The following is a 12,920-nucleotide window of genomic DNA, read 5'->3' as shown; positions in this document are numbered from 1 at the left end:
AAGTTTAAAAAAACTCTGGGCCAAGACTGCATCCTCTGTTTGAGAATGTTGTGGGAGAGATTGATGAGTATTCACCATACAGTCTGGTAAGTGGAAAGATGGTAATAAGTTCTCTGCAGCACACAGGAGGGTTAACCTGGTCAGTGAAGGCTTCTGCACTCCCATCTCCCTCTGGGCACACCCAACCCAAGCCAGGGGCAAGGAAATCTGGGTGATGCCAGGTGAGCAGGGCAGGGACACATGTGAACAAAAATTAATAAAACCATGATTTTGAACACTTTTTGCCTGTGGAGTTCTGATAATACTTAAACACTTTTCATCCTTAACATACTCATTGAACACTACCCAAGGCTTCAATTAAGGATATAGATAAAATCACAAAGCCCTACAATGCAAGCATTTCCCTTGTCCCTTATCATAGTGAACATTTTTAAATGGAGTCACCCAGGGCTGGGTGCGGTGACTCATGCCTGTAATTCTAGCACTTTGGGAAGCTGAGGCGGATGGCTTGCTTGAGCCCAGGAGTTTGAGACCAGCCTGGTAAGACCTCATCTCTTTTATTCAAAAAAAGAAAGAAAACAAACAAACAAACAAACAAAAACAGAGTCACTCAAAGTTTTAAAAGTGAATTCTAAAAAATTTGAAGTAGGTCCAGGTGCGGTGGCTCATGCCTGTAATCTCGATATTTTGGGAGGCCAGGGCAAGAGGATAACTTGAAGCCAGGAGTTTGAGACCAACCTGGGCAATACAGCAAGACCCTATCTCTAAAAAAAAAATAAAAAGTTAGATGGGCATGGTGGTGTATACCTGTGGTCCCAGCTACTTAGGAGGCTGACTCAGGAGGATCACTTGAGCCTGAGAGGTCAGCAGAGAGTAGTGATAGTGCAACTGCACTGCAGCCTGGGTGACGCCCTATCTTTAGATAGATAAATAGGATGGATTAGATAGATGCCTGAAGATTGTATCTCTTACTCCTGAGCCTTCGCATAGCATCACATGTTTTACACTCTTTGAACATCTGCCACATGCCAGGCTCTATCCTGGTGCTAGGAATGTGGTGGTGAGCAGAGTAGGAATGATCCCTGTCTTCATGAAGTGTACATCCCAGTGGGGGAGGCAGTCATTAAACAAATAGATAAATAGAATTTTGATCAAAATAATATGTTAGTGGCCTGGCATGATGGCTTACCCCTGTAATCCCAGCATTTTGGGAGGCCGAGGCTGGTGGATCACCTGAGGTCAGGAGTTTGTGACCAGCCTGGCCAACATGGTGAAACCCCGTCTCTACTAAAAATACAAAAATTAGCTGGGTGTGGTGGCGGGTACCTGTAATCCCAGCTACCTGGGAGGCTGAGGCATGACCATCACTTGAACCTGGGAGGCAGAGGTTCCAGTGAGCCGAGATCACGCCACTGCATTCCAGTCTGGGTGACACAGCGAAACTCAGTCTAAAATAATAATAAGAAGAAGAAGCTAGAGAACGACCAATAATAATAATAATAATACGCTAGAGAATGACCAGGTGGATGGCAAGAGTTTTACAACTTTAGATAGGATGATCAGAAATCACTTAAGTGGACAGTACATAACTAAGGAGTCATCCATAAAAAAGTCCAGGTACAGAGGGAATAGTAAATAGAAAGACTTAAGTATATATATTTTGTGAGAAATTTGTTTTCAGTTTTTATACCTTATAATTTATATGGAAGAGCTAATTCTTGGACTCTTGTCTATATGAAAAAAAGAAATATTTCAAGCCAAAGAAATTACTGGAAATTTTGGAGACAAACTCATCTCTCTCTATATGCATTGTCACTAACTTGAGTATTTATTTTTTATGTCCTCAAGGCTGAAGTTATGTGGATTATAAAGCATTTTGTTCAAGTTGAGTCCAAAGTCTCCTTGATTGATTGACACTGGTAACATTCATAGTTGTCAGCTGAGGACATTGTGATTTTCCCTTTGTTTCCTATTTTAATGTTTAGTTTCATGTTTCTGTAATGAGTTTAGTTACTTTACTTAATAACTATACTTAAACTAAGTCTAGATAAGAATTACGCTTACACATCCCAGACATAAACCCACTGTAACACTGAACCTTTAAACTTTGCTCTACTTGTCCCTGGCAGTTGACAAAAGAACCTGGCCCCCCACATCCCTCCCTGGCCCCTGCATCCTTCCCTTTGATATCAGCGAGACTGATAATGGTTGAATTGCCTTATTATGAATATACACTTATTCATGCTCTGAGTAGATGCTAATTGCTAGTGACAAAAATATGAATAAGATAGGAATTTTGGCCCCCAGAATCTTACTTGTAAAACATGGGAACCTTACGTGGAAACCACAAGAATGTCAGGCCTCTAGGACAGGAATTTTTGTCTGTCCCCTAATATTTACCTGTCCCCTAAAACAGCACCGGCACATGGTAGGTGCTTGGTGAAAATGAGCTGTTAATGAATGATATTGTATATGGGCTTTATCGTTGGCTGGGTTTACTCTAACTGTTCTCTGTTTTTATGTTTTTGTTTTGTTCTGTTTTGTTTTTCAGATGGAGTCTTGCTCTGTTGCCCAGGCTGGAGTGCAGCGGCACGATCTCAGCTCACTGCAGCCTCCGCCTCCTGGGTTCGAGCGATTGATTCTCTTGTCTCAGCCTCCCAAGTAGCTGATAGGCGTGTGCCACCACGGCCAACTAATTTTTGTGTTTTTAGTAGAGATGGGGTTTCACCATGTTGGCCTGGCTGGTCTCGAACTCCTGACCTCAAGTGATCTGCCTGCCTCGGTCCTGCAAAGTGCTGGGATTACAGGCATGAGCCACTATGCCCAGCCTAGTTCTCTGTTTTTAGACCTCTAGAGCAGTGGCCCCCAACCTTTTTGGCACTAGGGACCAGTTTCGTGGAAGACATATTTTCCTTGGATGGGGAGGGGGATGGTTTCGGGATGAAACTGTTCCACTTCAGATCATCAGGCATTAGATTCTTATAAGAAGTGTGCTGGCTGGGCACAGTGGCTCACACCTGTAATCCCAGCACTTTGGGAGGCTGAAGCAGGCGGATCACGATCTGAGGTCGGGAGTTCGAGACCAGCCTGACCAACATGGAGAAACCCTGTCTGTACTAAAAATACAAAATTAGCTAGGCGTGGTGGCGCATGCCTGTAATCCCAGCTACTTGGGAGGCTGAGGCAGGAGAATCGCTTGAACTCGGGAGGCGGAGGTTGCAGTGAGCCAAGCTTGCGCTATTACTCTCCAGCCTGGGCAACAAGGGCAAAACTCCGTCTCAAAAAGAAAAAAAAGAAGAAGTGCGCAACCTAGATCCCTCATGTGCATAGTTGACAATAGGGTCTGTGCTCCTATGAGAATCTACTGCTTCCAAGGCAGAGCTCAGGCAATAATGCTCACTGGCTGGCAGCTCCCCTCCTGCTCTGCACTGGTTCCTATCGGGTTCCTAACAAGCCATGAATCAGTACCGGTCCATGGTCTGGGGATTGAGGAGCCCTGCAAGGACCGCCTTGTCCTTTTGCCTTCTGTGTGTGGGAGGTTCATTTCTTTCAGTAATTTCTCAGGATGGACATAATGTGTCAAGAATCTGTCTTCACTAGGCAGGGCATGGCGGATCACCTGAGGTTAGGAATTCGAGACCAGCCTGGCCAACAAGGTGAAACCCCATCTCTACCAAAAGTACAAAAAAAAAAAAAAAAAAAAAAAGAAAATTAGCTAGGCATGGTGGTAGGTGCCTGTAATCCCAGCTGCTCAGGAGCCTGAGTAAGAGAATTGATTGAACCAGGGAAGGCAGAGGCTGCAGTGAGCTGAGATTGCACCACTGCACTCCAGCCTGGGCAACAGCAAGACTCTGTCTCAAAAAAATAGAATCTGTTTTCAGAGGTAGCATCATTAGGAAAAATAAAAATACAATATTGATTCAGAACATTTTATCTCACTAAACTGCTCTCCTCCATGATAGCGCCACCTCCTTTTTACCCTCAGCAAGCCACCAGTATCTCAGGTACCTTCTTTCTGCTATTTCTACTACATTTTTGATTTGCCAATTTAGAAAAATAAAAAAAAAAAAAAAAAAAGCTACCACCTACAAAACTTACTGTGATAACCATTACAATGGGAAATCATAAGGGCTGGCAGGCAATGAAAACAGTAAGTTTTTCACTGAACACAGCAAAACTCACCACTTAATACTTTTCTATTTTATTGAAAAAGAACCCTAATGATGGCTTTGCAGATACAAGTAAAATCTGACCTTCACATATGTTAAATAATTTGTAGTTTCTTTTCTGGACATTTCTTTGTTGTCAGCTCTTACCAGATACAATCACAGAATGGAAATAACATCTGTCTTTTAATCCACCTTAAAAAGTTAAGTTATTGAAGTCCTCGTCTTTGTTATAATACTGAAAATTTTCTTTCCAATGGAAGGTTTTTTTTTTTTCTACAAGCAGAAGTGTTACATTTTTATATCAAATATTTTTTGAATATGTGTGATTTGTTTTTAAAGTTACTTTCTCTTCACAGAATTTTTGAGAATTCATTTACTTTTTTTCATGTTCTTATTTTTAATGGTTAACTCTTCAATATACCTGAGATTGTTTTTGATGTCGTGTGCAGTCATACGTTAATTTTTCGAATCAGTGTAATTTGGGATTATTGTATTCTCCCAGGATGTCTATTCTTCTGCCAATAAGAATGTCACCCCTTTGCACACTGCCTGATAAATCACATGTTCATAAGACATAGACAGCCGTGCCGTTCATGTGTATGTCAAGGAAGGGAGATTGCTTTAGATCCTATGCATTCTGTTCATCTTCATTATTAAAGCAGTGCTTTAGAATGCTTTATTTTTTCAATGCTTTTGTATATCCTAAAGAGGAAATAATTTTCTTCATCTTCTCCTATTCATTGACCTTCTCCATGTACTAATTATATGCGATACAAAAATAAATAATATGCATCTCTGCTTCCAGGTAGGTTATAGTTTTCCAGGAGATTCAAGCCCTCAGACAGTAATTTCTCTGACTGAGATGAACTTAACACAGGGAGTAGAGAGAGATGATTGATTCATTCTAGCAGAGAAAGAAAATAATAGAATTTGAATCTAAATTTATTTTTTATCTCATTTTTTAAATTTTCAGTTTTTATATTCATTGTATAATAACATATAAATGTTAGTTCATTATAATAATCTGTAAGTAAATATACTTAATATTAGTGGTGTACGCTCCAAAGTTTTCACTGTTAGAGCACAGGATCATTACAGTTTAGTCAGCACTATCCTAACATAAACCTAAATAATACCACGCTCTGATGAGTGGTATTGTGGCAGGCCATGCGGTGCTGTGGGAACACAAATCTGGCCAAGTTTGCCAGAAAATGAGAGGCGATTCCTGAAAAATAGGTGATATAGTCAAGGTGATCTTTTTTATCATTGAACATTTGTCAGCTAATCACAAAGTTTTATTTATTGTGATTATTATATCAAGTAAGTTTGGTAATGATTATTGAGAATAAAGTTACAATTTCTGATGTACAAGATTGCTTTCCCTGACATGAATACATTGTGTCATTGTTATGAATGTATCCATCCATTGAGGGAGGATTTTATCACAGACTTGACACAGACTTCCACTTAACATGATTACTCATTAGCCTCCTTAAACATCAGGACTACAGGAATAACCTTATATTTTAGATTACATTATTGAAATCCAATAACCAGTTTGTTGATAAACACCCTTAAAATATTAGGTCTTTTGTTCAGTAATGGCTACAGTAATAAAAATGTGCCAAACTGTGTTTGTCATTTTAAAGCCATTATTTCTCAAAAAGAATGGTTTATGCTTTAGCTGCCATTTTAATTAAGCTTGTTAAAAATGAAATGGCCTAAGGATGAGCTCTGTAAACTCCACGTGGGCAGGGCCACTGTTGTATCATGCCTTTGCCAGTGTGGTGATGAGGAGGCCAGGACCTGGCAGGTGTGCTTGGTGGACCTAACGAACAACCGCCTGAAGAATGACGTGAAGAGGGAGGAGATTGCCACCACTACCATTGGCTGCTAATTCAAAACTACTGTGATGGCATAGAGCTTATTTTAGATATATCTGTGATTCATTATTCTTTTGTCACACTTCAGCTTGCCAATTCTGTAACTCCTTGGGATATCTTGCTGAGCTTAATTGCAGCTGCCACTCATGATCTGGATCATCCAGGTGTTAATCAACCTTTCCTTATTAAAACTAACCATTACTTGGCAACTTTATACAAGGTTAGTGCAATTTTATCATCAAGACTTACTATTTTTTGCATTCTAGAAAATGTTTCATATTTTGAAGAAATGAAAGTAATGAAAATAAATTCTCAGTGAATGTTAGAATTTTAACCAGATTAATATTGCTAACAGTATTGTTAGTAATCATATGTCCAGAAAGAGACGTATCATTAAGTAACTCAGAAACATCCTTTGTTGTAGAATACCTCAGTACTGGAAAATCACCACTGGAGATCTGCAGTGGGCTTATTGAGAGAATCAGGCTTATTCTCACATCTGCCATTAGAAAGCAGGTAGGTTGGATTAAGACAAATTTAATTTGTTATTGGTTATAGAAGTTAAGTTGGTAAAGTAATTTTATAAAGTTTTAAAAATTGTAATGTTCAGGTGTTCCGCAGTTTTCAGTGTTTGTCAAATACATTATATACAATTTTAATAATTTAGACCTATCCTACTGTATAGTCGGTAACATTTTAATGGATAGTTATTTTTATGAAAGACTATTCCATGGATTTGAATACTGTAAAATCACTCCGAATACACAATGGCTCAGGCATAGTTTACTGCTTATTTACATAAATAGATATTACATATTTCCATACTCAGCTGAATAAAACCTTAAGGTCTAGGTATAAAGGTTAAGTGGATGGAATGTAAACATTCTATTATATTAAATAGATTTATTAAAATCTGTTCCCAGAAGTTTTCAAAACTGACAAGAAAATAAAGACAGTGCCTTAATATCTTCAATAGCATCATCCTGGAGTCACACTTCTGGAGCCATAGGATACAATAATGAATGAAAAAACCCTAATATTTTAGAAAAAAAAATAAGTGGGCTATGTTAGAACCTAATAAAGAGCATTAATGTGAATAACACGATGGTGATGGTTTATAAAATCTCACATCATTGCCGTAGCGTGGTCCACACACAAGCTTTTTAGTAATGTTACACTGAGGGAAAATGCAAGTCACGAAACCATGAAAGTGGATCGAAACCATCCACGTCAAGAAAAGTGGTGAGGCATAAAAATATGTTTGAGTATTAAAATTTAAGTTCCACCTGCTGTTCTATGGTTTCCCTTTCATAATTTAAAACAACTTTATAAAAAACTAAGTATTTTATGTAATGACCGTGAGAAAAAAGTTGGACTTTAATTTTTATTTTTTTAAATCTTTATTCACAGATACCATTTGGAGTATGACAATACTTCTGGTACATAAAATCATTTTTTGCTGTAGTACAAATATGAAAATTGCTTAAACACACAGTATATGTAAATTATGATCTTAAAATTAAGACAGATTAAAATGTTTGCTTCATTATTCCCTTTTTAAAAATCATGTTTTGCATTTGATGATTAACCCTGTTGAGTTCTCAGATTTAATAAAAATGGAAATAAGGAATACTACCTAATAGCATTATTTAATGTTTTCTTCATTTAGAGTTTGCTTTATTTAACATTCAGTATTGTGAGTCTTTGTATCTATTTGACAGCTCTTTACTGATCATTATACAGAGATAGTGTTTGCTATGGCCCATTAAAACAAAATGCAAGAATTTTTTTTAAAGTGTATTTATCTTGTTAAGTGACCTGAGGCAGTTTTATAAATGATGTATGTATTTGCTGTTTGTATTAACATGTTACCTTTTTCCTTCCAGAAAAATTGGATATTCATTTACAGATAACTGATTGGTTCTTGAGTTTAACCTTGAAAACACAGTTGACTCTGAACTTTATTAAGTTGCTCAGGGGAATTGCAACAGGCATCTTAGTCAAAATGTCTGTAGGAGTCAGCTGTTGAATGGGTCATTATTCTTTCTATTTGAATCTTCCTTCTGCCTTCAGATCTCAGGCACTAAAAAGGAAACCAAAGTTGTGTAATTACCCTCAGCACGAGAATTTTCCAGCAAAGAATCCCAGCAAGGAACTTTCTCAAACAACATACCAATGTTATATTGATTTTTGTTTTTTAAGCAAATAATACCACCTTGACTGGCAAAATAAAGGCTCTCCTTTGGGAATGTTTGCATATTGGTATTTTCCTACAAACTCTCTTGGTTTTAGTTTTGATTATTTTAATAGCTTTTTTTGAAGCATTCCATAAAACTCATTTTTTTGTGTGATAAATTTTAAGTTGAATGATAGTTGGATATTTTAGGGTACTATAAAGCCTTCCGATTATTATGGTTAAGAAAAAAAAAATCAAGAAGTAAACATTTAATTGAAAGTCTTATATTTTCTGTTTGTATTTCTCTAATTCCAGGCAACAAATGGAGACACAGATAGGTGCTCTGATACTAGCCACAGACATCAGTCGCCAGAATGAGTATCTGTCTTTGTTTAGGTCCCATTTGGATAGAGGTGATTTATGCCTAGAAGACACCAGACATAGACATTTGGTTTTACAGGTAAAATGGGGCTTGGAAACATTCTATTTCTAGGAGAAATTATGTGACTGTCAAACTAAAAAATGAAATATTCTAGTGTAGTTTTTCAGAGTGGTTAAATCTTGAGGGCAAGCTAAGGAATTTCCTTCAATTAGCACACACTCCTTCCAGAAGGAGATCACTGGTGAATCTGCTACCTAGGAAGGCATCATCGGTTATGTTTTTCATACTCAAGATTTCTGATGAAGACAATTTTTACAAGATTAGGGTACCAATTAAGAAATAGCATTTTATTCTCATAAATTCTTACATCTAAAAATAGGAGAATTATATTTCTGGCTTATTTATTTATATTTATGGTTAATCCAGTCCTTGCACTTGGTTCTTTGGTATTATTGTCAAGTGTGTGTATATATCTTAAAACAATATTAATGTTTTGTTTGCTAGATGGCTTTGAAATGTGCTGATATTTGTAACCCATGTCGGACCTGGGAATTAAGCAAGCAGTGGAGTGAAAAAGTAACGGAGGAATTCTTCCATCAAGGCACGTTACAGTATTGAGTGATAATTAATCTATCCAGTTCATTTTTTTAACATCATAAGAATAAAATAACTCAGTAATTTACACGGGTCTAACAGTAGAGTCTTGATATTTTTAGTAACAATTCACAATAGATATACATATAATCAATACTCTACAAATTGAGCATCTGTTTTGAAAATTAGAAGTCCTCTTTTGGAATGATCAGATATATTTATGCATTTATGAGTATAGATAGATTAGGTTTGGAATTTTGCTGTACAGAAAGACTTCCCTGAACTTGTTTTATCCTTGTCATGTGTGGAGGGCCATACGAACATGAAAAACTTGTGTATGTGTAATTTAAAGCCCAGATCCAGGAATCCTTATTTCATGAACCTTCCTTTCAAGTTGTATATTAATGTGTTATAAATTAGTCTTGGGATGACATCTGGTGAAAGTTTTCTACCTCTTGCATTTAAATAAAAATATCAGCTTGGCAATCTCTTCTATGTGTGAATAACTTAAAAGTTTAAAAAGAACTAATTGTGAAGCTGTCCTCTCATGAGGATTAAGTGTGCTTTTCCTAAGAAATGCACAGGTATGTTGAAGCCTTTACTTATGTATTTAACCAGTAGATATTCTTCATATTAATACTCCTCTTTTTTTCATTTATAGGAGATATAGAAAAAAAGTATCATTTGGGTGTGAGTCCACTTTGCGATCGTCACACTGAATCTATTGCCAACATCCAGATTGGTAACTATACATATTTAGATATAGCTGGTTAGAAAAATGCCACTGTTTTTATCAAGAAGGGAAATATATTTGAAATATAAAATATTAAAATTATGCTCATTTCTATTTTTTAAAATAATTTAAGAAATTTTACCCTTGTTTTCCCTTGTTACGACTTTTCTAATTCTCATTTAATTTTGGATGTAAAAAGCATATTTTTGCAGAACAGGCAGCAGCAATAACTTGTTTCTGTTCTTATGTAAATAAGAATCCATTATTTGCCCATGTGGAAGCTTATTTTGCATCATTTGGGACTGCCATTTAAATATGGATAGGTAAACAAAGAAATGACAAAAATAAGATAAGTAACAATGGATAGGTGACCCACTGAGCTTGATCATAATATGAAGACCAGCTTCTGCCACTGCCTTTCCGGACTCTTACCACTGCCTGTTGATTCAATCTAACTCTTCAACATCCTAGACAGCCCCTTATAATCTAGCTTCAAATGCTCTGCAGCCATCTTGCCTCAGCTTACCTCTCACTTGCCTGCAGCATCTCGGGACGCTTCTGTGTTTCCCAAGTCCATGCTGTTCTTTCACTCTTTGTGCCTCACCAGTGCTTTCCATGTGCCTCATAGAGTTATTTTTCTTGAAGAGCCAGCTCAAATGTCACCTTCTCCAGAAGCTGCTCTCCACTTGCTTTAGACGGCGTCAGTCACTTTTCTTCCAGATTCCAAAGTGCCTAATCCACTTGGTTGTGTATTCCTGGAGCCTAGCACCACACCGGAAGCAGGAGGCCCTTAAGAACTATGTGTTGAGTGAACTACTAACTGTAATATTACAGAAAGCATAATGAAAGTGTCCTGTGACTGAAGTATGTGTAGCTTGTTGCAGAAGTTCACAGGAAGGTTGACTAGGATTAAGTGTGTTGGGCTTTGGGTATAAGGGAGGGGGATTCTGCAGGGGCAGTAGCTCAACAAGGAATAGAGAGAGGAGTGTGATTTGGGTAGCTGGTGTTAAATAGGGCCTTTGAGAATCAGACTGAACACAGTGAAATACGTGCCCAAAGTTCAGAAAGATGAGGTTTCCAGAAACTCAGAAGGTAGCACAATATGTGCTACATTGTGATTGCAATGGATACTGGTGGAAGAAAGTGTGTAGTGGCCGATTTGACTGCAGAGTGACAGGTAGAGAAGGGAAGGGCATGTAGAAGTGTGGCCCAGACTTTAGGAGTGTGAGGGATGCCGAATCTCCCAGAGAGCTCAGACTGGCCAGGAATGCTGAGGGTAGCAGATGCTTTTCTTTTGGGAGGATAGTGAAACAATTTAGAACCAGATATGCTTTGTCTTGATTCTAAAGTAGAATAATCTTCAAATGCAAAAGAATACATTAGAAATGGACAAAAGTAATCCCAGCACTTTGGGAGGCCGAGGCGAGCTGATCACTTGAGGTCAGGAGTTCGAGACCAGCCTGGTCAAGATAGTGAAAGCCCCACCTCTACTAAAAATACAAAAATTAGCTGGGCATGATGGCCACTCGAGAGGCTGAGGTAGGAGAATCACTTGAACCTGGGAGGCAGAGGTTGCAGTGAGCTGATATTGTGCCACTGCATTCCAGCCTGGGCAACAGAATGAAACTCCATCACTCCATCTCAAAAATAAATAAATAAATAAAATGGACAAAAGAGAACTGAATCGAAGACAGGTGAATGGGTAGTCAACTCAGTTACTTTTAATATTAAATGTATTTTTATCTGAGTAAACTACTCCCTTGTTTAATGGGAGAACTTGCAAATGAGATTTAAAACATTGCACTTTTTATAAGGTAACAACTAGATCCCTTTCACTGTTCATCTCAAGCTATTGATCTTGTCAGTGTTGTACAGATCTAGAATGACTTGTCAGGGATAAGGTCACTGATCTGATGGTGATCGTTAACATCTGCTGACTACACACGACAACCCTAGGGGACAGGTGCTTTAAGCATCCTTATTTTCAGATGGTTTGCCCACTTCATGCAGTTAACAGGTGTTGGTGTTGGCCTTCAATCCAGGTCTTTCTGACATCAAATCCAATCCCAGCCTCTTAGCAACTCACCAAGCAGTGGTTACTACTCCCCAGCATCGGGGCAGTATGTACAAGTCATGTTGAACTAATACAGTTTCCTTCTTTGATAGGAATACTAATTTTGTTGAACAAGAAAATATCATGTACTGGATAAGAGTAAGGCATTTGACAAGGCGTCCTGTGAAATCTGTGAAGATAAAGTAGAGGCTTGTGGGGCCAGTACAATTAAATGGATTCACAAATGGTTGAACAGCTGTGTTCGAGGTACTAATTAACAGAGAGTCCTGCCCTCCGAGAGAGAGGCTGTGTCCGTGGCTCTGGCCTGTTCATTTTTATCAAGTATTTAAGATCTAAAAGAAATTTTAGGTTAACATAGACCCAGAAGTGATAGCTAATTTGTTGGCTGTTGGAGGTAAGATCCCCAAGGATCTCAACCAGTTGGAACAGTGGGAGGGATGAAATAAGGTGAATGGTGTGAAACCTATAATAATAAGGGCCTGCATGTGGGTACACAACTCGTGGCTCATGACTTTATGGCACGTAGGAAAGACAGGGCTTTGGGTGGCTGGCTCAACATGACACTGTAGTGTGAGGATGGCTGCCAGAAAGCTGCTGTGTGCTTTGACTCTAATGACACTTTTCTATGTTTGCTATCTCTTTCTCCTCACCAGAACATAAGCTCCTTGAGGGCAGGGATCTTGTCCGTCTTATTCACTGCTGTATACCCAGCCACCCTGGCACAGTGCCAGGGACATAGTAGGTTCTCAGTAAATATGTGTGGAGGGAATGGATCAATGAAAGCAAGCCTTATTGCACATATTGTACATAATATTTCAGATACCATAATTATGTACACTTAAAAATTCAGCCATCAGACCATATATAACTTTCCTGATTAAAAGTAGTGGATGCTAGTTGCTTTAATTC

At 38.2% G+C, this 12,920-nt stretch overlaps 2 protein-coding genes across 7 annotated transcripts in view; one reads left to right on the top strand and one right to left on the bottom strand.

The window, feature by feature from the left end:
* MTFR1 (mitochondrial fission regulator 1) overlaps positions 1 to 12,920 on the bottom strand; it is a 114,631-nt gene that overhangs the window by 18,421 nt on the left and 83,290 nt on the right. The gene's annotated exons all lie outside the window — the stretch shown is intronic.
* PDE7A (phosphodiesterase 7A) overlaps positions 1 to 12,920 on the top strand; it is a 126,286-nt gene that overhangs the window by 108,730 nt on the left and 4,636 nt on the right. For 5 of the 6 annotated variants that reach the window (XR_004185836.1, XM_031669593.1, XM_031669595.1 and 2 more), the window contains 5 exons: positions 6,141 to 6,272; positions 6,477 to 6,568; positions 8,544 to 8,688; positions 9,115 to 9,211; positions 9,866 to 9,946. Coding sequence is in view for 4 of the 6 variants with exons in the window: in XM_031669593.1 (XP_031525453.1) it covers positions 6,141 to 6,272; positions 6,477 to 6,568; positions 8,544 to 8,688; positions 9,115 to 9,211; positions 9,866 to 9,946 (547 nt within the window). In the remaining 2 variants the exon portion in view is untranslated. Of the gene's footprint in view, positions 1 to 6,140; positions 6,273 to 6,476; positions 6,569 to 8,543; positions 8,689 to 9,114; positions 9,212 to 9,865; positions 9,947 to 12,103; positions 12,258 to 12,920 lie in introns of all 6 variants that reach the window. The other variant, XR_004185837.1, reaches the window with a different exon arrangement.

The sequence above is a fragment of the Papio anubis genome, chromosome 8 (assembly GCF_008728515.1).
Source record: "Papio anubis isolate 15944 chromosome 8, Panubis1.0, whole genome shotgun sequence".
Taxonomy (NCBI): Eukaryota; Metazoa; Chordata; class Mammalia; order Primates; family Cercopithecidae; genus Papio; species Papio anubis.
Note: the sequence above shows the minus strand (reverse complement) of the source record. Positions and strands in the feature narration are given on the sequence as shown.